Source organism: Cryptomeria japonica, chromosome 2 (genome assembly GCF_030272615.1).
Source record: "Cryptomeria japonica chromosome 2, Sugi_1.0, whole genome shotgun sequence".
Classification (NCBI taxonomy): Eukaryota; Viridiplantae; Streptophyta; class Pinopsida; order Cupressales; family Cupressaceae; genus Cryptomeria; species Cryptomeria japonica.
This window is the reverse complement of record NC_081406.1, coordinates 664891511-664918335: the sequence shown is the minus strand read 5'-3', so window position 1 is coordinate 664918335 and position 26825 is coordinate 664891511. Positions and strand designations below refer to the sequence as shown.

At 34.9% G+C, this 26825-nt stretch overlaps 1 protein-coding gene and 1 long non-coding RNA gene across 2 annotated transcripts; both read right to left on the bottom strand.

Annotated features, from left to right (window-relative positions):
* Positions 1–5732: 5732 nt before the first annotated feature.
* LOC131049760 (uncharacterized) lies at positions 5733–11777 on the bottom strand. The gene is made up of 2 exons (XR_009106807.2): positions 11515–11777; positions 5733–5917 (listed from the first exon to the last, which is right to left on the bottom strand). It is a non-coding gene; the product is annotated as an uncharacterized LOC131049760 (long non-coding RNA).
* An 8146-nt stretch (positions 11778–19923) lies between these two features.
* On the bottom strand, positions 19924–20475 carry LOC131049757 (uncharacterized). The gene has a single exon (XM_057983822.2). The coding sequence runs from the start codon at positions 20473–20475 to the stop codon at positions 19924–19926; it is 552 nt and encodes a 183-aa protein (XP_057839805.2).
* Between the last annotated feature and the right edge of the window lie 6350 nt (positions 20476–26825).

Below are 26825 nucleotides of genomic sequence, written 5' to 3'. Positions count from 1 at the left end.
CCTTAAACAATAAATGTGAAATTGTGAACCCTTGAAATTGAAATAGAGGCCACTGAAATTGAATCCCTTAAACTCCCACATTGTATCCATAAAAGAGTGAAAATGAAACCCTACGTGCAAGGAAATTGAAATTGTAAACCCGTAAATGTTGACATAGAAAACCCTAAACCCTTAATCTGTTAAAGCAATTTCGTGAAAAAAAAAGGTTGAAACCCTTCATGTATGAAAGGGAAACCCTTATACCATTAACAATGAAATTTCTTGCAATAGAACAAGTGAAACCCTTTATGTGAAAGTGTAAACCCTTAAACATTAACAATGAAATTGAATCCCTTAATACGCTGAATTGACTCTCTTTAATAGTGAAATTGAAAAATTACAACATTGAAATCGAAACCCTTCAACCCAAGGAATACTTTCAAATTGTTAACCTAAACCCATAAAATAGTGAAAATGTAAACCACTGGACAATTAAAATGAAACACTCAATACCAATTGAAACAGTGAAGTTGAAGCCAAAAACCCCTTAAACAATAAAAGTGAAATTGCGAATGCTTGAAATTGAAATTGAATCCCTTAAAATCCTACATTGTAACCATAAAATAGTAAAAATAAAACCCTACTTGCAAGGAAATTGAGATTGTAAAACCGTAAACATTGACATAGAAAACCCTAAACCCTTAATCTGTTAAATCAATTTCATACTACAGAAAAAGCGAAACCCTTCATGTATGAAAGTGAAACCCTTCAGGTATGAAAGTGAAACCCTTATACTGGATTGAAATAGTGACGTTGAAACACTTCAACCCTTACACAAACGATGAAATTGAAAAAACCATTAAATCACAATGATGGTCGAAATCGAAACCATTAATCCCAATATTAATAGTGATGTTGTGATTTTAGATTTTGTGTATTCAAAGTTCACCGTTAAAATGATAGTAAAGCTAGAACAGAGGAGCATGATTCCCTTTTTTTTGTATTTGTATTTATGAACACAGAATGTAGTGTTCAGAAACACAAAGAAATGTACCAAGAGATTCACAACAAAACAATGGAGGACATCACAATTAGAGAACAACTATTTCAAACATAAAAAGAAAGGGATAAATGCGTAAAGGAGTACAACACAAAAAAAATAGACAGGATGAAATTGGTGTGCCATAGTAAGGATAAATCATCACCTGGGTTGAAGGCGAAAAGCAAATTGGTCTCCCATGTCAATGCCATTCTGTCGTCGTCGCCCTCCATACCTGCAAATTCGAACACGTGAGGTAGTAATGCACAATAATGGGCAAAATGAAACCCCAACAAAAACTAGGGAATGCGCAGAGGAAGGCATATATTACCTAAATCAAGGTACTTATGTTCTGGTCAGAAGATGATTTTGTAGCTTCCCCTAACAACTAGGTTCTAGCGTGAAAGAAATCGAAGAGTCAAGGATGTACACCAACGTGAGGAACCAAACCTTGCTCGATTTGCAAGGAGTCAGGTGTATTGAATGATGTCGTACTCGAAACATGTGAGCCTTTAGCTGCATGTAAGGTAGGTGACACGTAGTTAATACCACTACACTCCAAGTTTGAAGTTGGTGGCATGAAATTTGGATGGAAGAGGTGGTCGTTTGGGTGGGCATGTGGTTGATTTCCACATGGCCACCCCATTCCATACAGACGATAAGAATGGCAGGTATAGGGTGTGGGCCCGACCACATTCCGGTCGACGCATCGAAGTGGCACAATTTTGACAATGTGAATGACTCAACACGTAACATATATTCAAACAATGAGTCAACGACCAAGATTTTAATTTGGGGTAGCCAACTCAATCTACTTGCCCACCTGTCAAAGTTGGTCTTTGTGTTCACATGGCGTGCCACGTGGACCCTAGAAGTTAGGGTGCACATGTTTTGGCTTCTCTCCCCTACATACAAGGAGCTGGTAAAAAATGACTTTTGACCCATGAAGGTTGTGACTTAAAGAATGTTAATTGGGTAGAGCAAGTCAACTTCAAAATGCAACATAAGGTTTAAGGCTTTAGGAAGATAATTCTAGGACCAAGGTTTTCATACTTTGGCATTTTTTTCTACGGCTTTGATAAACCAGAGAATCTAATAATATTGTAGGGGTTCCAACAATATCTATCAAAATTCATTACAAGAAACCTTTAAGGGAAGGTTCTTAAAAAGTAATTAAATGCCTAATACTTATTGAAAACCTCCTTAACAAGAGATAAAAAAGAGACTTAGAATAAATAATATTTTTAAGAATATATTTATGTAAATAATTATGGTGAAAATGGAAGACTTCACTATAATTTACCTAGAGAAAATAATAGAACACTAGAAAATCTTATGAATATAAGTCATGACTAATATTTCTTACCAATAAATTATGATTGAGGGGACTAATCCATTCATAATATATAATAGTCTAAAGTATAAATGCAATAAATATTTTTAGAGAAACTAAAATCCTTCTACATGTGTAGGGGATTACAAGCAAAAAAAAACCGTTATTCATTTTGATTGTTTACAAGAGCTTAAAACTAGTTGTTATTGATTGATTGGATTTTTTATCAGAAGTATGGTTGTCGTTGCACCAAAAGATCAACTTGTTAATGCCTGATACAACCACTAAACTTATAGAATCCATAGGAGGCAACTAAATCATGTCACAATCCAGAGCGTTGTGTTGTAAAACACAAGCAAACCAAGGGTGCACACCTTGCAACAATCCCCCCCAATGCAAGCGAGAGGATTTGAACCTATGACCCAGGATTCGATACATTTGAGTTTCTTTGAGATAAGCTTGGGGTTATTGCCCCTCCTTCTGGCTAGGTGCATTATGGTGGTAAATCTTTCCAGGGGGAGATTTCATGCCTATTTCTTTTCTTAGATTGATGTTGTAGCTGCTCTGAGGGGGAGCAATGGAGTGTGTAGTGGTGTCATGGCATTTGTCTTTGATTGCAAAGGGGCAGAGATTGTTGGAGCAGTTATCAAAGATCGAGTAGTTTTGAAAGATAGCTATTTGAGATTCAGAGTGGTTTTTTTATTGTTGCAGTGTTTCAGATTAAGCTGTACTATTTTGTATGTTGGTCAAGTGATGAGTTTAGTCAAATGTTGCCAACAATGATAAAGCGAGATATTGTTGGAAGTATGTGTTGTTGTGGTTGTCATTGATGTCAAACTTGTTGTTCTGGATAGTTGTTCATCCAAAATGTTTGTGGTGCAAAGATATCTTGTTGTGTTGGTGTTGTAGTTATTCTATTGGTTGTTTTAGAAGTGTTTGGGGTCTAGAAAGTGTTGCTGATGTTGTGTAATGTTGTTATCTTCTTTGGTTATCTTTTTGGTATCATGGATGAGTTGATTTTGTGATAAAAAAATATCTTAAACAAGTGGTATCAAAACCTAGGTCATAGGTTCAAACCCCCTCGCTTGCGTGGGGGGGGGATTGTTGCAAGGTGTGTGTCCTTGGTCTCCTTGTACCGAGTAACATAGTGCTTGAGTTTGTGACATGGATTAACCACCTTCTATCGATTATGTGAGTCTAGTGGTTGTATCGGGCATTAACAAGTCAATCTTTTGGTGCAACGACAACCGTACTTCTAACATTTTTTATTCTAAATAGATGGTGAAAACATAAACCCTTATCAAGAATAGAATTACTTGTCCTCAAAGCTTTAAATTAGAAGTGGGTTGAGCTATGTTATTCCTTGTCACTTTAAACCCTAAAGCCTACTTTACAATATCAAAACCTTTTTATTGCTTCATTCTTTTATTGGTTTTATTCTTTGGTTGCTCAGTTAACATGAAAAGTCTCCATTGTGCCCAAACCACTTCATTACTAGATATTAAAGTCTTATCTAGATGTGGTAACTTGTCATGAATTGCTTCCATAGTAACATCCTCGAGAGAATGTAAAATATGGCATTAAATCAAAGTGGTGATTTTATTCATGGAAAGTTTATCTTTCCCAAGACTAAAAATAATTGTCACAAACATTGAGGATATGTCAAAGTTACACCATATTGGTGGTCAACTTTAAATATGTTATTACCCATCACCCATCAAATAACATGAAGTAATGAACAACGTGTTTTGAAAATATATTTTAATATTTTATATAATATTTCATTGAGAAAAGCCATCTTACCAACTCAATGGGCAGAATGCTATTATGGAGTTGCAGGTTGGCCAACACAGTACCAAGGATAGCAACATTTATGAATATCTTTTGTGTTAAGATGTGCCATAATATTTGCCTAAAAAAAATAAACTTTTGAAATTTCCATGTGAGCATTCTACTTAACACGTGAACAGAGGACCAACTATTTGAGAGCTAAGTTTTAAGAAGAGAATATAATTACCAAAGACAAGCATTAAAAGAAGGGCTTACTTGATAAGATAACTTAAGTAGGAGCATTGTGCTACATTTCAACTCCAGATTTAGGTGCTTATAGTTGGCAAAGAGTCTACAAAACTTTATAACAAAAGAGAGCATATGAGAACTTTTGATATTTTGTGTATGTTAAAAAGTGTTGACAATATTCTATAATTTAGGTGGAGACATTGCTAGATGGTCCATATTGAAAGATTTTAGGTCTTATAAACAGAGCAAGAATTCACTTATACATACAATAACAAATATAAAACTACATAGTTAATAATTAAGTGCATCTTACTTGATATGTCAATTTGATAACCAAAATCAAATGTTTGTTCTTTTGTAGTTGAGTTTAGCAAACTTTATTAGGACATAGATCAAGTTAATGTAAAAAAAAGGTATAAGTTATGTGTAATTAGCTACGTGAACTGTGTGAAGTGGAGGGTCTTAGTACTTTTAGGTGAAGACCAAAACAAGTGAGGTTAGTGACATGGATGAATCGAATGTACAAAAAATGGATAGAAATTTATGTAATCACCTAATCCTTTTGGTGATGTTGGTAGCTAAATAGCTGATTATTTAAATGAGGGAAGATATTGAAAATAGTTTGAGATGGCGGTAATAAGTGTTACACATTTATTTATATCACAACAAATGTAGAATATGTACAATTGAAATTTATGGTAACTTAATTTTAATTTTTCACATTATATATATATATATATATATATATATATAAAAGAGTGAGATAATTAAACCTTTCAGTAAATATAATTAATTTACTTTGATGCTAGAACACAACTTAATTAATTAATTAACATTAAAAAATTAATTCATCTTTATGAATTAGTATTAATCACCCCTCAAAAACAAAATTAAATAGACATTAAACTATACTCATAAATAACGAACTGTGAACAAGCAAAACATGAAGGACCATCGTGACGAACAACTCACATGACCAAACAACAAAACACGAGGATACCTGACTAGCAAATGGTCACGTCAAAGGTCTGATTGATAACTCCAATTATCAACGTTTCCATTGGGTCATAGAGCACGCTCAGACCTGAATATTCAGGTGAAGTCAATGCTCGGTACCTGCAGCTTCATCACCGAGAAAACACACATACATTTTCCCAACATTTACAGGCACACCGATGGAGGAGAGTCGTGACATTCTGTTTTCCTCTAAAGTGGGTGACAGAAGATCATCCCCTCGCACCCCATGCAGACTCGAACCCATACAGGAAAATAAACACAAGATATATCTCATACATAAAGTAGATATGTCAGTCCAACGTCAGTACATAAGCATATAGACTAACATCTAAACATCCATAGAGATAAAATGCATAACCAACATCATATCATAGAATCATGATAAAAGTCATTACATTAGAGAGTAGCATCTCATCTCATAAACAACAGAAGAGGTCAAATAGAGTCCATCTGGGTTAAAGAGAATCTAGTCAAGAAAGGGCATTACCTCCTCCCCCCTTGGGTTTGACTTACTCGTGGAAGTAGCAAGGCTAAGACAAGAACAACAAGAACACATTAGTCATAACACTTATTTTAAATAATCCCAAAACCATCATTCCACAAATATTCTCGCAGAACATAAATTCTCTATTGAATTCCTTATCCAAAAGTACTCTTATCATAATGTACAAACGTCAAAACTTGCACTTTTCAAAGACAAAAACACTTCCTTAACATATATATGCACCATTAAAATGATAGACATACATCCAATTCCACATCCCACACATACACTCCTTCCTACATTACCGGGGCACATAACATACTTTCAAATTAAGTTCTTAATTTCAGTCATTTAACTTATGTGTCATTTATCATCTAAGGTCCATAATGCATACACATTGAAAGAAGAAGAGGGTTAACGGTTCATATATCATATCAACATCAACACCAAACATCAATCATAAAGCATAATACAACCTCCATCCAAGTGAGGTAGTGAAAATAATTACATAGATCAATCATCTAATGTCAACTTAATTCAAATAGAATCCATGACTATAGACATCCAAAAACAAACGTCATTACAATAAGTCTATAGATCATTAAATTTTTCTGAAGCATATAACCCAATCTACTTAATCCAGTTCACACTTCTTCCAATTATATCTTATGATCCAAATGGTTACAAATGAATTTCATCATAGAGATTACACTTTTATTTCCTTAAATTACAATAATACCATTTGATTACCCAACATGCCTAGATCCAATCTCCGCGGTGTTTTCCCTTAACACACTATCAAAGGTTTGAGAAAACATGATAGAAATAATACTAACACATAACTAGGGCCAATTGTAACAAACATTCAGAATGACCACCAGAAACTTCAAAAGAGAAAATAATCCAAGAAACAAAACTGTCAAGCTCAACATTAAAATGATGAAAAATGTTGGCAATTTTGACAACCAACAATACAAAAACATGACAAGAGTCATAATTTAAATGGAAAGATAAAAGAATTTAGTGGTCATTCCATTCATAAGAAATTGCAAAAGAATAATGCTAACCCCATAATCACAAAACACTATTCATAAGTAAATAATAGCAACCATAGTAACAACAAAAGAAATCTCAAGGGAGGTGACCAATTTTGGTCACACTATAGGGAGTAACTACTACACAACACCCAAGATCACGTGTTGTGAGTGTGTTAAAGAATGTATAATAGACACCTTAGGCTAATAAGTTATCTACATATCTTTAAATGCAACAAAATCCTTTTTGTACACAAGAAAGTTCATGAAATTATCCTAGATGTCAGAGAACATATGTAGGAAAGGGAAGAATACAGTATTTCGCACATATAGGGAATATACTCAATACATACCTGTCATTCCTTACAATATCACAATTACAGAGCGACCGCATTCCTAAAAGTACCATTTTCAAGAATCTCTTAAGTATAAACTTCTAACCACTTAATGATTGCAACAACCACAATTAAAATTACTAACAGAAAGATGCACTAGTCCTATCACCATTTATTCATTCTATTAGCATTTTCATTAAATCCACATCCTTTACAACTCAAATAAAGTAAGGAATTAGCGTCATTTCTAAATCATTCACTAATCAAACTTAGTATTCATATACAAAGCTTAAGACTTATATCTTTCAACATAAAACAAAACCACAAAAGAATAATTTTTTATTCTCTAAACCTATTCTATATGCAGTGCTTAACTTTATCTTAATCAATACTTATTCCCTATCATGATTTGATAAACATCTATATCATATGTACTACCCATAGTATATATACAAAAAGTATTCTACTTACTTCTTACTCGCTTCACATGAAATCCTAAGTGCAATGCAACATTCAAGGTCTTTAATGCAGAAACTAATCAAAGATTCCCTAATGCAAGCCACACACTAATTCTCCATGATTTTTTATATTTGGATACAAAGAGGAAAAATAAAGTTGATAATCAAACAATTTATACATGAGCACGTGAATCAACACGATCGTACAAGAATGATTAAATTTTTCCTATGCATATTGCCTTTATTGTAATATACTTCATTTCACTACCTACTAGAAGCATACAAATTGGCCTAGCATGACTTTTCATAAAACTAGAGATGCAACTAATGATCCTAGTTTCCAAGATGAGATCTACAAAGACAATCTTTCCTTACATATAAACCTCTTGCGTATACACTCGCTATAACTAAAATTACATCTTTAACTATCCTCTTTCATTGAATATCAAGTTACAAGGAAAAGAGAGGAATATGAATACGCATCCAACGTGTTCTTCATTTACACATCCTATTTATGCAAGTCTATTAAATTTGTCAAAAGCAAACATATTATCGTGCCATTTATGAGAGAAAAATTTATTAAGTTAGTCATCCAAAAACACATGATAGAATCCTTAAAGGAAACACATTCAATTCCCTCCTAATCTACCCCATGATTACTTTATGCACCCCAAACCTCCTTTAACATTCAAGTAACACACTAGAATCCTCAAGGTACACACAAGGGTTTCACGACATACACAAGGCATAAGTACACATGATGTGGATAGTTTAAATTTCTAGAGAGAAGGAGAAAGAGATAAATACATCCAATTCATTCATGATTTTGGTACTGAGTCAAATTCCATGTCTAACACAAGCAAATTGTCATACCTTTCAAGATTAGAGAAGTACATTATCCAAAGTAATAAGTTAGTCTACAAATTACAACATCATATAGGGAAGCATATACAATTCCCTCTATAATAAGAGTAGTCGTGGATCCAAAACATCTTATAAGCAATCAAAAGCACATGTACTCATATAACAAGTACTAACATTAAGAAGGCAAGATCACGAAGTGAATACACATGTTATACTTAATTAGGACCTTCAGAAGGAATAAGTAGAAAAAAACAGAGCACGAAACACCTAAGTTTTACAAGGTCCTTAACATCAATTCCAAGCATACGACAGATAGACTATACAAACCAACCAGACTAAGGGTACAACCTTATCCATAGATCCTAGTGTTTGCAACACGAGCTCTGATACCAAGTGTAACGCCTCGCTATGAGACCCAAAGGACTCAAACAAATAAACCAATGAAAATGCGAATAATTTTTTTTTGAAAGGATAAACTATACATACACATTGAGTTAATTACAACATGATAAGGAAAATATGCACAAATAACAACTAACAATAGTCCTCAAGGCCCCACAACATTGTTACTCAAGCAATAATAATAAACTCAACAAGCATGACCATAAGTTTCATCATTCAACATTTATACATTGATTATTACAAGGAATCAAGATACACGTAACATTGCCATGAGAATATACATATGATCATCAATTACATTACACTGTATCCTTAAGGATATAAACTCCAAAAGTACAAATAATGAGATGAATACAATATATGGATTATAATGAAAGTTTTCAAAATTGCACTCGAGTCATCACGAACTTGATGAAGAATGGACAAAACCTAATGGGTGCAAAAAGAACTCCACCCAACCATGTGGTACCATTAGGTCCACCCCGCATGCTAGGAGATATCAGCCAGACCCACAAGGACGAAAGCATGCAACAAGGGTACACATATGACTCACAAGAGACTCATAAAAGACTCACAAGACCCCAATCACATGAGGCTCATAAGAAAACCAACCAATTCTAGAGGCCCAAGCAAAACATCGTTAGAGATATAACAGTCAAGAGACCACTAGGTATGCAATAGAGAAGAGTGTCATCACTAGGTTGTCATGAGTTACCCTGGTAGGTCTTTCCTAGGTCTCGACCCCCATCCTGGGTTACCCTGGCAAGCTCTACCAACTCCCGGTTTCCATACAAACACTATTGGACCACACCAACTTTTCGATGGGACAAGATTGGTAGATGCCATTCTAGGCCTTCTCTACTTACCTCAACCCAAACAAGCCTCCGAGAGTAAGAGAGGCAACAATTAATATTTTTAGTGCGATCTAGCTACCCACCCAAGTTCTTTAGTTTGGATTTCCACTTGATTACAAAACCCTCATTGAGTTACCCTGGAGACCACTTTGGGTCTCAACCCCAAATGAGAGCCACTCCCCTTTGACTTGCACCTAGGAATCCAAAATACATCACAAGACCTACGACACTCATAAACTCGAAGTAACAAGGTCCCGACCATAGCAAGGCTTAACTCACTTGCTAGAACAAGATAACGATTAAGGAGTAACCAAACGTAGACTTGGAATGATAATCCAACATTAAATGACAATCAGAGATGTGAAACAAATACATCAAGAGAGGGAAAATATACACACAACAGGGAATTCAATTACCCCCCTTAGCCTCTAAACACATAATACATTTAGAAAATATTCACGTGATTCCGAAGAGTAAAGGTCAATCTTCATAACACAAGAAAGTCTCAAAAGCATAATGAAGGATACATCGCCATTAATATGAGGTCTAAAACACAATATTGTACTATAAACAAATCTTATCTCCTCACTATGCATCATTCAATATTAATTTAATAACTCAAATAGAAACAACTAAAAACCCTTAATACTTCATAATTCATGCCATAATATGACCGATGACCCGCCATTCAAATTTATAAAAAATTATACGCAATGTGATGAGTCCAAGGTTTATAACATGTATGAGCATTGTAAAAAAAATGACAAAAACTGCTAAATGAAAGAAGACATGCCAAAAATGTGGTGAAGAGAATTACGCATTGCGGGAGAGAATATAGATTAACATTACAAAATAAAGTTTGGGATCAAGGTTACAATTAGCATCAAGGTTTCACTAGGGTTTACATTCAAGTTTAATTAACATTAAAATTAGATTAAGGGTTACCATTGCAATTAAGGCTAGTGTTAGGGTTAAGTTAGGTTAGGGCTAAGGTTAAATACGATTAGATGTCAATTACGATTATAAAAGAAATCTTTGAGGTAGGGTTAAACTATGATTAGGGTTACGGTGTTATTAGAATAAAGTTTCAATAGCATTAGTGTTATTTCAAAAATACAGCTAGGACAGTAGCAAAAGCCAAAGAATAGTATCAAGGAGTGGGCGATGGACCACTTTGGAGAGAGAGAGTCCCAGAGATGAATATAAATAGTCGAAGAAAGATGATAACGAATTGAGATGATAACGAATGAGAAAAATGATTATATAGAAGGCAGATCGGCTTATACAAGGTATGAGCCAATAAATGAGAGATGAAAACCCATATTCCAATCGGAAGAAGAAAAAAAAATGCCGAATATAGAAATCGGTTGGTACAGGAAGGCATCCAACTAAAATCGATAAAAGAAAAGACAGCAAGTCGATCATAAAAATTGGGCGATGCAAAAACATAAATCATTAGCTAAATGACTGTCTACGCAAGCATATCATGTAAATGTGGTCGGATAAAAGGGGAAAGATACCTATCGAATCAAACATAACAGTCATTGACAAACCAAATAAACATCTACAGGAAAAGAAAAAGACGCATTTCAGGGAAGAAAATACAGAAAGCACTGAACACCTGAATTAAATTCTTGTTGAAACTCTAACCATCTGAAGCTACAAAAAGTAAACAAATACAGAGAACAGTTCCAACCTGGATTCCTACGCTCAAAGGAGGAAATCTCCAACGTTGCAGCCAATCCACGTTCACTCTTTTCACTAGATTCAAGAGCCCATTCAATTTCATTCGATCAGAAGCGGATTCAAACAGAACCCCCAAAAAGCCAAAATGCATGTTCCACCATTCAATTTTTCAAAACCCCCATCCAGATTTCAGAATTGCAGGAAGAGTCCTTTCCTCCTGTCCCGTTTCGAAAACACAGGGATGCATTTTAAAAAAAAGCACACCCCCCCACATAAAAGCCAACATGCAAAACTGTCCAGCCCCCAAAATAGCCATCTTTATATAACTCCCTCTCCACTAAAAAATTAAATTTATTTTTAATTGATATTAATTTCTAGAGCATATTTAATTTGTCGTAATAAATATTTAATTAGTAATATCAAATTTACCCATATATATATATATATATATATATATATATATATATATATATATATATATATATATATATATATATATATATATATATATATATATATATATATATATATATATATATATAAGAGTGAGATAATTAAACCTTTTAGTAAATATAATTAATTTACGTTGATGCTATAACACAACTTAATTAATTAAACATTTAATTTGTCGTAATATATATATAAGAGTGAGATAATTAAACCTTTTAGTAAATATAGTTAATTTACTTTGATGCTATAACACAACTTAATTAACTAATTAACATTAAAACATCAACTCATCTTTATGAATTAGTATTAATCACCTCTCAACGACAAAATTAAATAGACATTAAACTATACTTAGAAATAACGGACTGCGAACAAGCAAAACACAAAGGACCATCAGGACGAACAACTAACATGACCGGACAACAAAACACAAGGATACTTGATTAGCAACTCATTCCCGTAGGAACAATGGTCACATCAAAGGTCTGATTGATAACTCCAATTTTCAACATTTCCATTGGGTCATAGAGCACGCTCAAACCTGAAGATTCAAGTGGAGTCGATGTTTGGTACCTACAACTACATCACTGAAAAAACACACATACATTTCCTCAACATTTACAAGCACACCAGTGGAGGAGAGTTGTAACATTTCGTCCCTTCGAAGTGGGTGATGGAAGATCATCCCCTCGCACCCCATGCAGACTCCTACCCATACAAGAAAACAAACACAAGATATATCTCATACATAAAGTAGATATGTATGTCCAAGGTCAGTACATAAGCATATAATCTAACATCTTGACATCCATAGAGATAAAATGCATAACCAACATCATATCATAGAATCATGATAAAAGTCATTACATTAGAGAGTATCATCCCGTCTCATAAACAACAGAAGAGGTCAACTAGAGTCCATCTGGGTTAAAGAGAATATGATCAAGGGAGGGGCATTACAATTATTGTTGGCTCTGATCTTTCCTAGCATGGTGAATATAGCACCCTGAACTTCATCATCTTCTGCTTTGAATAACCACTTTATCTAATCCTCACGAGACTCAAGTCCAAGCACGCACACTTGACACCAAAATTTTTATGTCCTGCCATTGTCCAAGCATGCACACTTGACACCAACTTAATCTAGCTTCCAACACAAAAGCTAACCATTACCTTCACCTTTCAACATTGCATGTTAATATGTCTCAATCAACATATATAGATGAGGCATTTGGCGGACCTTCTTGCCATTACCTCTCCATGTACGTTTTCCAGATAATAGTAGAGATTCCTTGTCTCTTCTAGAGATTTTATAAAAAATGAGATCTTGATTTCGGTCAGATGACAACTAAAGTGCAACTCTTATATGCCCATCCAGTTGTAGTCCTTGTTCGTTATACTATTCAATTAATAGTAATTGCTTTAAAATGGATTATTAATTAATTTTATTGAACTTTTAAAATTATACTTTCTGATTAAATTGGGACATGCATAGAGATACTATCTTTAATTTGAAATATTTTAAAAATACGTAATTTCAATTCAATTTTCAATTTTATGTTTTATGGATATTTTTAATAACTCTCTATAAATGAAACTTATTTTTTTCTTTAAAAGAAAATAATTTAGCAATCAGACCTTGGTGTGCAATGGGTATGCCAAAGATATGTGGAAAGTCAATTAAGAAAAAATTGGGTCTATTTTTTGCATACATTTATGCATTACATGAGATCAATTGGCAGGTCATTTATAAATGATGTTGTGTGTACAACAAAGGTTTCAATGGATAAGTGATTGCTTCAAATCAACTAGGGATTGAAACACAACTAAAATAAAATCTCTAAATCAAGAAGATAATCAAGTTGAGGAAGTTAGAGGGATAGAAAGCGAGAGATATATAGGGTGTGTGTGTGTGTGCGAGAGAGAGAGAGAGAGAGAGAGAGAGAGAGAGAGAGAGAGAGAGAGAGAGAGAGAGAGAGAGAGAGAGAGAGTAAATATCAAGAGATAAAGAGGCAAAGAGATAAGAAGTAGAGATTGTGAGAGAGAGAGAGAGAGAGAGAGAGAGAGAGAGAGAGAGAGAGAGAGAGAGAGAGAGAGAGAGAGAGCGAGAGAGAGAGAGAGAGAGAGAGAGAGTAAATATCAAGAGATAAAGAGGCAAAGAGATAAGAAGTAGAGATTGTGTGTGTGTGTGTGTGTGAGAGAGAGAGAGAGAGAGAGAGAGAGAGAGAGAGAGAGAGAGAGAGTTTGCTCAATTTATAAAGGAAAAGAGAGAGATATATAAGGATAGAGATAGAGGTAGACAAATATATGGATAGAAAGAGATAGAGAGATGAGTGAGAAGGAGAGAAGTAGAGATATATAGAGAGAGATAGGAGTGATCGAGTATCGACAAAGGTAAAGATAACATGTGAGATTGGAATAATTAATAACAACAATTAGTTAAGGCTTAACATTTAATAGTCTTTAAAAATAAGGAGGTATGATTTGCATATTAAATCAATATGCTAGTGTTATGAGGAGATGTAATCTAATTATGGAGAGACATAATTAAATGAGACATGTATCTAAGAATGTAACCATTCTTGTCATGCATGATATGATGGAGGGACCAAACTCATTCCCTCACAAGCATGGATTTGGAACCTTCTTTCTATCTCTTTTATATCCTTTATTGGACATGCTCACAAATCATCAACCCATTGACATCATTTGATTGTTGTTGCCACCAAATTTTGCACCCTTGTTGAACACTAAAGCTCAACAACCTTGTAAAACATGGAAACAACCTCCAAGTGTGGGACCTTGCACATGTGAGGTTGAATCTCCAGAGAAGGCCGACTTCCTTTCCAATCAGGATGCAGTATTGGACCAACCCAACACTTGTAAAGCCTATTCTAATGATCTAGAGGGGAAAAGGGAGAAGGAATGTTGAAAGGGAAATGAGAGGTGATACACGAATGTTGAAATATGTTTCTTTCCCTGCTTGTGAATGCACAAGACATTAATAAACCACCCAAAAGCATACACAAATCTCAATCTAACAACTATCTCCAAGGAAAAACAAGAAAGTTAGAACCTAGCTAGATGTTGAGAGAGATTGAAGGATATCCATAGGCAACACATGCAGGCAATTTTAACACAAACTTAAATCTAAAGACAAAGAAGAAAGGTTTCCAAATAAAACATGAGAAAAACACACAATATATTCAACAACTAAGATAAGGTAAAACTGATGATTTATTAATGTAAAGGCAAGGCAATTACAGTTACATAAATCATAGGAATTCTGTAAGATAAAAGGGAGAAGAGCCCTTAGAATATATTACAAATTTGCCTATATAGGTTAGGTATAACTCAGATGGAACCTTAGGTTCAGAAACCCCAACCAACTAGGGTTTGGTTATAGAGGAAAGGGAATTAGATCAAATTTGATTGTTGCATGTCTGAAAATGTCTTGCAGAACCAAGAAGGAGCAACAATCTCAGAAATTAAGGAAGTCCCTGCATTGGGATGGTGTCTAAAAGTCCTGTGTTAGAATTAAAAAGTCTTTTGTCTATAATAAATGGGCATGGGCGGCTCAAAGAACATCCACAAAAGTCATGGCAGAGTAATGGATGTCATCCTGCGTTGACTGGAATTGAATGGAACTCAATCTAATTAGATATGGCGTGTCGACGAGAACCTGCATTAAATTTTGAGTTGATAGGTCAGCAACCACCATGACAACATTTGAATTCTAACGTTTATCCCTAGATTTGAATTTTGGTCGTTGGATCTTCTCTTCGCACGTGGATGAATGACTGAGATGCGCTTAGAAAACCCCCAAAAACATAGCCATCGTTCTCGCTCTTAAGTGAAATTAGACATCTGTCATTGGTTCGTGAAATTTGTTGGCCCCATCATCTGTCCAAGCCCCATCAATTGCACGCTCGCACATTGGCCAAGATGATTATAAAGAAGCTTCAAGGATGCGACCTAGCATTCACTCAATCATTAGTTGCCAAGCGCAAGATCATAGCCTGAGATAACACTTGTTCTTGACCATCGTGATGATGCGACCTAACTGCCATCGACCACCACAAATCCCATCGCCGCATCGCAACCTGAAAAAGATTTTATCCCTTACTATTGTGAACCCTGTGACCAACCACTATCGGTAACCATAATAGGTCCACCACAACATCGCAAGGCTAAGCGGCAGTGACTGCCAATAGTTGTGAACCCTGCGCCCAAGTAGCAGACCTAACCGCCAACGGTAGATCATAGGATCACGACTTGAAATAGCTTTCATTCTTAACTGTTGTGAACCCTACCCCCTGACATCCACCTAACTGCTAATGACCCATCACAACGTCGCACGGTCAAGCGACGGTGACTGCCAGCGATTGCAAACCATGCTATCAAGCAGTCACAGTCAAAAAAGCTTCCTACCTACTGGTAATCAGTAAAATGGGGTCGATCCAGGATAGAAAAGGGATGCTCTAGCTAGGTGAGTTTTAAGTGATATGATCTCCCCAACCGGTCAACAACAAAATAGAAAAAGACAAAAAAAAATGACTAAGGCAAAAATACCTTAAGGGTTTAGGGTTTAGGCCTTAGAGAAATATGCAGTGTTTTAGCCATTGATGATTTCTCAGATCAGTTATCTACATGGCTAAAGTTGACACAAAAATGGTCAACAATTGCAGAAATTTTATCAATCAGAAACAATACCATTGTTGTAAGTGTAAATTAACTACATCAGAAACGTCATCATTGCCATTGTTGCTAAAACAACATCATCATCATTATTTCAAGTATACATATTCAGATTTGAAACAACATATTGCTACAAGCAATATTAACATCATATATCCACATTGCACATATTTAAGGATCATAATCAGAAATAACAATTCATCGCTATAGGCAATGGGAAGACAAAATAGCATATTTTCCATTGTCAAATTAGAGAAAGTTATCAAGATAAGTTCTAGCTTACGAACTATTCTTAGAATTTTAAATTGAATATTATAATAAAATGTCTCCAAACTTGATAAAATTATATTTATAAATGTATTATAATTCTCACCTTGAGTTGGAATTATCATTTCAGATTCTCAGGTCTAAATTACGGTAAATCCCAAAAGGGTACATTACATCTTGCATTAATCAAACAATTGAAACAACAAAAATATGATAAGCCTACCCTCTTCACTAGAGAATACCTAATGGGCAGTAGCATTAAAATTATTGTTTTATGTATATTTGAACATTCTCATTTACTATTGACTTTTGGAAGTTGTGAAATGGATACTTGAACATTTCTTCTTCTTCCAATTAGAGGATATTTGATCCTTTAAACCTGTAATTGAAGCTAAGTTTGGAGCATTTTTTTATCAATGAAATAAGATGACAACCTTATATTTATTATGAAAATTAAAAGTATATCTATAAGTTTAATATCATTTATTTTGTATATATTAATGTACTCCAATGTTGACATTAACATCAAGTTTAGTTACTGTGAGAAGAGCGTTGCTTTTGGCAAGTATAAATTTGGTTGCAAATATAATTTTCTTCACGTGCATCATCACCTGTTTCATTCCCTTTGTCAATATGTAAGATTAAAATTATAAAGGTTGGTGATGTTTATTCACAATATTAACATAAGAGAAAGGTAAAGTCGTTATCATTACTAATAAATAAAACAACATTGGTAAGGTCCCGAAAAAAACAAAACACGAGGAAAATAGTCAACATTGCCTCATAAAATATATTTGATAATTTGTATATATATATTTTGGCCGGTAATAAGATATTTTATTAATTATCAAAATATTTAACAAAAATTAATACAATTTTCAACCACCTTCTGGATCACAACTTTGAAATCAAAAACCATATGTCTAAGAACAAGGGCACACTAAGTCCAAACCCTAAAACTACCTTCAATAAGCCCACATCCATATTCACAGTAACATTTAAGCACCAAAATTCAAACTAAAACAACTACCATTTGAGACTTTACAATTCTTATCCCATACATACTTCAACCTTGACCAAATAACAAATTTTGAGACAAAATTTAGAAAAACCTATAAAATTATACAAAAAACACACAAAACCTTGCACAATTTGTTGGCTTTTTGGGGGGGGATTAAATATCATAGAACACCAATACAGAGTATCAGACTAGACTGTGCCTAGCAACAACAGAGGCACCAAAAGGTGCATATACAAAAAAATTATAGTTTAAGGGCACCTCCAAGGTGCAAAGTCACAACTGAGCCAAACAGTGACATCAGATTTACAAATAAATATGCAAAAAAGAACTGCATCCTGGGACAATAGGCAAAAAACACATGAAACAAATGCTATAGGAACATATCTAGTGAGGTGTTATCTCCCAGCGGGGGAATCCATGCAACCCAACCCAACTCCCCTTCCATCCACACCTCCACTCGTCCATCTAAATGTGTAGTGTGGTCTCAGATCAGCTCATCTTCCTCCTAAATAGCATCCGGCCGGATCTGCCTGTGCTCCAGATGTCGCATAAAGGACATCAAAGCTTGCTCAAAGGCAGCCTTGCCAGGGTCATCTCTCTCCTAGGTAAATCCATGTGAGAGCTCACGGATAAAGATAGCAGTAGATCCATCCTCAATCTATTTGTCAAATTTGCCCGCATCAAGCTTTAGAACAACTGTAACCTGAAAAGATACAAAGTGAAAAATGAGTCTCCAAAGAGACTTAGTGAGGTGCCTGGAATTGCCCTTAAAAATGTCATCATTATGAAACTTCCATATAAGCCAAAGAATTTCCAAGGAAAAACAAGACCAAAAGATGTTCGCTAATTTCCTACAGCCCTTGATATAGCTTAGAACAACATCAATGAAAGAAAAAGAAGCAGATTCCAATTTGAAACCAAATAATCTCCATATCTCTTTCGCAAAATGGCACTAAAAAAACATGCTTCACAGTTTCAGGAATTCTACAGATGTTACAACAGAAAAAAGACCATCATTATCCTTTAGAGGAAGCTTATTCAGTAACAGACGCCACCAAAGAACTTTTTAGGTTCATTAGGTCCCATCTAGAATCTATTGAGGATGTCCTTCCAAGCCTTAGGTTCCTAGTTTAGGACCCAACATTTGTTTAAGTGCAAGAATATAGAGTTATACTCGGTGAGGGAGGAGTAAATGCTTTTAGCTTTAAGGGAAGGGAGAGGGGTATCATCAATCCAACATAAGGCAGAGGTGGGGGAGTGCAAAAGGGGGGCAAAAGGAAGGGAGAGAATAGGGGAGAGAGCTGCCTTAAGAATGTTATAAGCTCTGACATGGGAGAGGGGAATACCAAACCTGAGAGATAGATCCTGCCAAGAAATCACATGACCATTATCAAAAATTTGCTCAAAACATCTAGTGGCCAAATTGTGCCACTTCATGGCAGAGCATCCTTGAAGAATGGCCAAGGGCTTCTCATTATGATAGACATTCCACCATATTGATCTGTTAGCAGCAAGAGGTTCCTGTGTACTGCCATTTATACTGATATTAACCAAATGTTTCACATAGCCCCAAGCCTTCCATAATGATTTAAAGATATCAGACCTTGCAGGAGCCACATCAAAGTTTCCAATAAGAAGGTCCACTATGGGAAGATATTTCCATTTCTTTGCCTTCTTAGGAATAGAGCTCTTAATATTGTGCCTTATAAGAACTTTCCAAGGTTCATTACCCTCCATGGCCCTAAGTATCCATTTAGAAACGAGAGCTATTCCCTGCAACTTCAAATCTTTCAGCCCCATACCACCAAATAACTTGTGCATAGTACACCACTCCCATTTGACTACATGTTGTTTCTTAGTTCCCTTACCATCAGACCATAGGAAGTCTTTGATCTGCTTTTGGATATGGTTGAATTGATAGTTGCTAAAAAGCCAAGCATAGGAGAAGTATATATCGTAGGATGCAAGGATTTTTTGACACACCTAGAATCTTCCAGCAAGGGAAAGAAAATTTATGTTCCATTTGGAGAGCTTCTTATCAATTTTGTTTCTTGCCCAATCCCACATCTCCTTCAAATTTGGTAGAACAGAAAATGGGATGCCAAGGTATCTGACAATCTGTCTTGGGCCCAACCACTTGAGGGAGAATTTGGAGAACCAACATGGGGGGTTGTCCTCCCAGCCAAGAAGACTAGAATTATGCAAAGCAATTCTACTACCAGATGCTAGGCAGAACAGTTCAATATTTTTCAAAAGTGCATCAAGGTTATCCTCTTTTAGGTTAAGCAAAATTGCAGTGTCATCTGCAAATTGAATATTAACAATTTCATCTCTATTAGGGAGGGAGATTCCTTTAACAGGTGGAGTGATAGAGAAATCATTTAGGATATAGAACATAGCATCAACAAGAAGGACAAATAAGGCAGTGGCAAGGGGACATACCTGCCTAATTGATCTAGTGAGAGCAAAGCTGGGAGATCTTATACCATTAACTTCTACAAAGGCATTGGCATCACTTAACAAAGTTTTAACCATTCTGCAAAATTCAGCAGGAAACCCTAATGAATGGAGCATCTAAATAATATATTCCCAGTCAAATTTGTCATGGGCTTTCTCAAAATCTATAAGAAGCATGGCCCCATTTTGTCTTGATTCCTTAGTGCAGTGGAGTGACTCCCAATAGGTAATTAGGTTTTTCAGAATATATCACCCTTTAACAAACCCAGTTTGAGTAGTGCTGACAATTCTAGGAAGAATCTTTTCCAATCTGCAGACAATCAACTTAGCCAGGATTTTATAGGAAACATTCAAAAGTGTGATTGGTCTCCAATTCTTAAGCAAGGATTTTTCTACCTCTTTAGGTATTAATTTGACAAGTCCTTGATTGATGCCTTTCCCTAAGGAGCCCTTTTGAATTGCCTCGGTGTAGAGTGAGTGTAGGTCATCAACCACCTAACTGATATTTTCCTTACAAAACTCCACTGGAAATCTGTCTGGACCTGGGGATTTATCATTACTAAGGGCCAAAATATCATTACTAATCTCCTCTTTTGTTATTGGCATCCCTAGCAACACACAATCCTCCTTGCCAATCAATTTGGGAACAAGAGATTGGACAATCTTCCTGGCATTATCTTGTTCATCCTTAACTGGTTCAACAAAGAACAAATCCTTATAAAACAGTATGAAACATTCAAGGATCTCAGTAGGGTCACAAAAGATCTTATCCTTATCCCAGATGGTGCTAATTTTTTCCTCAGCTTGCTTCATTTTAAGCATCTGGAAGAAAAAATTTGAGCCTCTATCTCCACTCTCCAACCAGTTGAGCTTAGCCCTAGTTCTCCACCCTTTGATTTTCTGATTTTGCAACCTCCTGAGATTAGCTTTGGTAGTAATAAGTTGGTTGGTTAGGGAGTCATTTTCAGGGTCCTTTTGTAAATTCATCTCAGCCAAGTGGAGAGCATTGTGTAGTTGCATCTCAGTAGCCCTGACATCCTTGGCCTTCTTTTTACCCACAGTCTGACAAAGTAGGGTCCAGGTTTTTATATTTTGATTCCATCTGTCAATGTTGCACATTTGATGATTGCCATATTTATTGAACATTCTAACAAGACACAAAGCACATTTGAGATCCTCATCCAGAAGTAAACTAGTATTCAATCTGAAAGCAGAGGCAATATTTGGTGAGGTCTCACTATTCCCAGCCATTCTCAACTTGATCATAATAGGATGGTGATCAGATAGTATGAACGGGATAACAACATATTGAACACCATCATCACTCTTAACAATGTCAAAAAATTCCTTATTGAAGAAAAATCTATCAAGCCTACAGTAGACTCTTTTATTATGCTGCTGATGGTTACACCAAGTGTACTAGATAGAATTCAGAGCTCCCTTTTTCCTCGCTATTAGGTCAATCAATCTCAATTTATTAATCATCCTTTCCCATTGCAATCTCTCAAATCCTTTCCACTCAAATTTACACCTCCTTGTTTATCTTGTGCACTTACCACCATGTTGAAATCACCTCCAATGAGCCAAGGTATATCCTCCAGATTGAATAGCCATTCCCACATATCTCCTCTCTCTCGGTAATCATTAGAGGCATAAATTGAACAAATGCCAAAAGTGGTTTCATTAGTCTGAATGATCACCCACACAACCCTTGCATAAGGAGATTGTCCCCATTTTGTAACCTTATTTGCCCAATTAGGATTCAGTAAAATTGTAGATCCACCTCTACCCTTAGGATGGTTGGTATAGTAGGGAGTGGCCTCCCTCATTTGTTGGCTTTTTCATTTCTTCCTCACATATTTTAAGAATCTATTGACCCAAAAGTCTTTCACATCAAATTTTCCTTCAGTTGCCTCATCATTCCCATGCTTTCGTTTACCCCATGCACACTCTTTCTCTTTCTCTCACATGAAGTGCATCAAGGAATCCCAGCTGATCACTCATCTTGGTTCGTCCCTTTTTCCCACTAAATAAAGGGCATGTTGTGGGGCATCATCTAGTCCATTTCTCTCCTTAGTCACAAAAAAACACATCCTCGCAGTGGCCCTCTCCAACATCGATTGAAGTTCATATAGCCAGTCATCCGCAACATACCCCTTTAGAACCCATTCCACCTCTTCCTTCCTACCCAACTCTAAGCCCCATGCCACTACCATTGAGGTAATATCAACATTTGTATGATAATGATGCTCCATCACCATTAATTCATTCCCTAGTAAAATCTCAAATATTTGCAGAAAAACGTCCTCATCAAATTTGAATAGGCTCTTAAGTCTCTTCTCACTAATCCTCCCCATGAAAGCCAATTGTTGTCACGATGTAACCAAAGAAAATGTAGCCTGCATACTTTATCACCTTTGCCACCCATCCTTTACAAATGAGTGCTAAGCAACATCCACAGCCACAAATAATCTATTGACCCCTATCAAATCCATTCAATGCCCCTTATTTCCATAAATGGCCCTCTAAAATGGTGGAATTTCACCTCATTAAATTTCAAGATCATTATCGTGAAGATCTTCACACACCCCCTCTGTACCATCATTGAAGTTAACAACCCACTTGGACAATTTGTTCGCAATCTCATTACCATCTCGTCTCACATGGTCCATTTCAAAGTCTTCAAAGGTTGATAGTATTTGATTGGCAACGATAATAAGATTATTTAAATTCCATTCACTTATTTACCCTTTGTTTAGTGCATTAATAATAATTAGAGAATCTCCCTCTAGGTAAACTTTAGGCAGGCCCAATCTTTTGCCCAATTTTAAAGCTTCGCCCGTTGCCTAGGTTTCAGACTCATTATTCTTAGCCTCTAAAATCTTCAATGCTCCAAATGCTACAATAATTCCTTCTCAAACTCTCACTACAAAACCAACTCTTGATGGACCACAGTTGCCTTTAGAGGCCCCGTGAAAATTCAATTTGAACCCATAATCCTTCGGCCTTTCCCACTCTGATGGAATACTAGTGTCACTGAGAGGGGGGGGGGACTGAATCACTGACATGTTATAAAACCTTTCAATCTAACTCAAGGTTCAACTTTTTAAAGAATGTATCTGAATTGCACATGAACTCGGGAAATATGTTTATAGCACCAAATGCAATGAAATTAAATGACACATCAAAATGTAAAGCTCAAAGTTAATAGAAGACAACACAATGATTTCATGAGTGCAAAACCCTCATGGAGAATAAAAACCACTCGAAAAATGCCTCACTGACTTAATAAAAAAATGCCTCATTGGCTACAATATGTCTTATTGACAGCAATGAATCTCATTGATTACTCTTTGTGTCTCATTGACTGTACACACACATATAGAAATCATAAAAGCAAGTTATATATAGAGACAAAGCTCTGTTTTCTATGTAAATCAAACTCCTCCCTTACTCTTAATAGATACAGAGCCTCTTTTGATAGATACCCTCAAAAAGTATACATAAACTAATCTTAACACCTTTAACAGGATCCTTAAAACATAATATCTTCAACAACAAAAAAATATGAACATTTTTTCTCTCTTTTTAAATGATCGCATCTCTAAAATGTAGTGACCTCGACATCGATCATCAATTAGTAACAAAACTGCCGGCTACGATTCTCAAAAAACTCTCCTCAAACTACAAAATTCCAGTTAATTATAAACACAAGATTTCATTACAAAACATTGGTTTTTCCGTCTAAACATGCTTGTTTGAAGAAGTGTAAAAACAATTTGTCGACTAAACAGATTGACATTCGACTCTCTTGTCGAATTCTAATATCTCATTGAATTCCATACTATATCGCCAAGACAAGTTCATGTCTTACCAATGTTGACTTTTCGACATAGATCATATCTTTGGTTTGCTTTTTGAAATGTCTTACCGAATATTAAAATTACACCGAACTCAGTTATTTGGTCGTCAAGATGGCAACAAAGTCCCATCGAAATCCTTATTTTTGCCAAGACTAATTTCATGTCTTATCGACATAGGCTTATTGGAGCACACAACGACTTCGGCAAGCTGCTCAAAATGACTTACCGAAATCTCAAGTTACATCGAAATTTCCTTATTCACAAAGACCCCCCGAATGTTATACCACAATAGTCATTGTCGAACTTTTCGGCAAAGACAATAACTTCAGCTACCATCCTGAAGTATCTCACCGAACTCGATTGCCGAGCACTGAAAACAAATTCATCGGAGTATAGTATGCTCGACTAAAAATGTCTCTGCAGGAATCCATGCTCCTAGACTCGGGTAAAGCATACATCTCTACCAACACATATGCAAACCGTATAAGCATACATCTCTGCCCACACATATGCAAACCGAACCAAAACTGGAACACCAACAAACATATCACTCTGATTCAACAAGTTTTTGACATCACAATGACATTATGCCAACACACTCCACCTTCGTCACCTGATTTGGCGCCAGATTAACCCAAGCTTGCCCATTAACAGGCCGATTTGATAATTTATATCATGTTATTTAAAAATATCATATATAATAATAAATAAACATATTTAATTTAAATAACAGACTTAACTTCGAAATTTTGTTCATTTAATATTTACATATTTCCAATACTCAATTTTCAATTTAAGAAAGTGGTGTTGAAAGTAGTGATCGTAGTAAGACACATAATTAATTATTTTAACTATTTAAACATTATGATAAACAATTTAAATAATAAATCATAAAATATAATCTCTATTATTATTTAAAAATATTATAAATTTATTATTAAAATTATATATATTTTTAATTTCTTTTCAAAAATAAAATAAATATAAATAAATAATATAATTCAAAATTATGAACGTTTTATTATATAAAATCTAATATAATGTTAAATTTTGAAAATTTGCTAATATAAAATATATTAATATTTAACTCATATTGTATTCCACACTAAACTCTATATTTTATTTTAAATAAATTACCAATTAAAATATATAAAAGTAACTTAAAATACTTTTTTAATACATAAAAACTTATATAATGTTATATAGGTATAAGAATAATCAAAATGTAAACTACAATATAGTATTTGAATACAATTGCCATAGTCTAAATCAAATTAAATATAAATTTGAAGGTAGAGATAGTGGAAAGGATTAAAACTAAAGTGTACAACCATAAATATATGAAACTTAAAAAATAGTAATAATAAAACAAAAAAAATTGTCTAAATTATTGTGTGAGATGTATTCCAATCTAATTTTTGTAAGTTTATTTTTTAGATGATTTAATATTGTGAGACAAGTTTAATATGCATTTGACACGTTTTACAAATTTACGCTACTTTGGGTGATCATTTCCATGCATGAGTAATGGAAGGAGAGCGAAAGATGTGGTGTCAACGAGGCTAGGAAAAAAGGGTAGAGTTTGGAAGAAAAAATAATATACCAGAAAGAGAGAAGGAAAATTTGATGATGTGAAATCTAATAGTGCAAAGGATTTTAATCGTCTTGCAATCTTTTATGCATTGCGAATCATTGATCGAGAAAATAAACTCGTCCAACTCAAATATAGAAACACCTTCAGGTTAATTAGGGTTAGAGTTAAGATCGAGATTGAGTTTTAAGTAAGTTTAATTAGGATTAGAGTTAAAATCAAGATTAGGTTTTATTAAGGTTACCTTGTTAGTATTAGGGTTAATAATATTAGGGTCATACTTAACCTGTTAGAATTAGAATATATTAGTTAAAATTAGAATTAGGGTTAGTGTTAAGGTTAGGGTTAAATCCCTAATCATAATTTATATCTTGAATCCTAACATTAACTACAACTCCATTATTTTAAAGTCTTCCATGTGTTGGATTAGGATTAGAGTTAAGGTTCAAGTTAGAGATATGGTTTAATTAAGGGTATCAATTAAGGTTAGGGTTAGTGTTGAGTTAGTATTAGGGTTCTATAATAAATCTCAAGGTCAAGGTCAAGGTTATGGTTGGGGTTAGAGTTTAATTCAGGTTTGTGTTATAGTTTGATTAGGATTAGGGTTAAAATTCTAGGATAAAGTTTGGGCCAGGGTCATGTTTAGTGTTGGAGTGAGTGTGATTGTAAATTTAGAGTTAGAGTTAAGGTTAGGGTTCAATTAGGGTTAGGGTTAGCATTATATTTGTTAAGCTTGTTACCTATGAAATTTAATTAATACCTTACATCATTAGGTTAGGGTCAGGGTTAGTGTTAGTGTTAACATTACAAAATAAAGTTTGGCATCAAGGTTACAATTAGCATTAAGGTTTCGCTAGGGTTTACATTCAAGTTTAATTAGCATTAAAATTAGATTAAGGGTTTCCATTGTAATTAGGGTTAGTAGTAGGGTTAAAGTTAGGTTAGGGCTAAGGTTAAATAGGATTAGGTGTCAA

What these genes read in the sequence shown, in the direction of transcription:
- LOC131049757 (XM_057983822.2), bottom strand. Translation starts at nt 20,475, where the DNA reads ATGGTTAAAACTTTGTTAAGTGATGCCAATGCCTTTGTAGAAGTTAAT.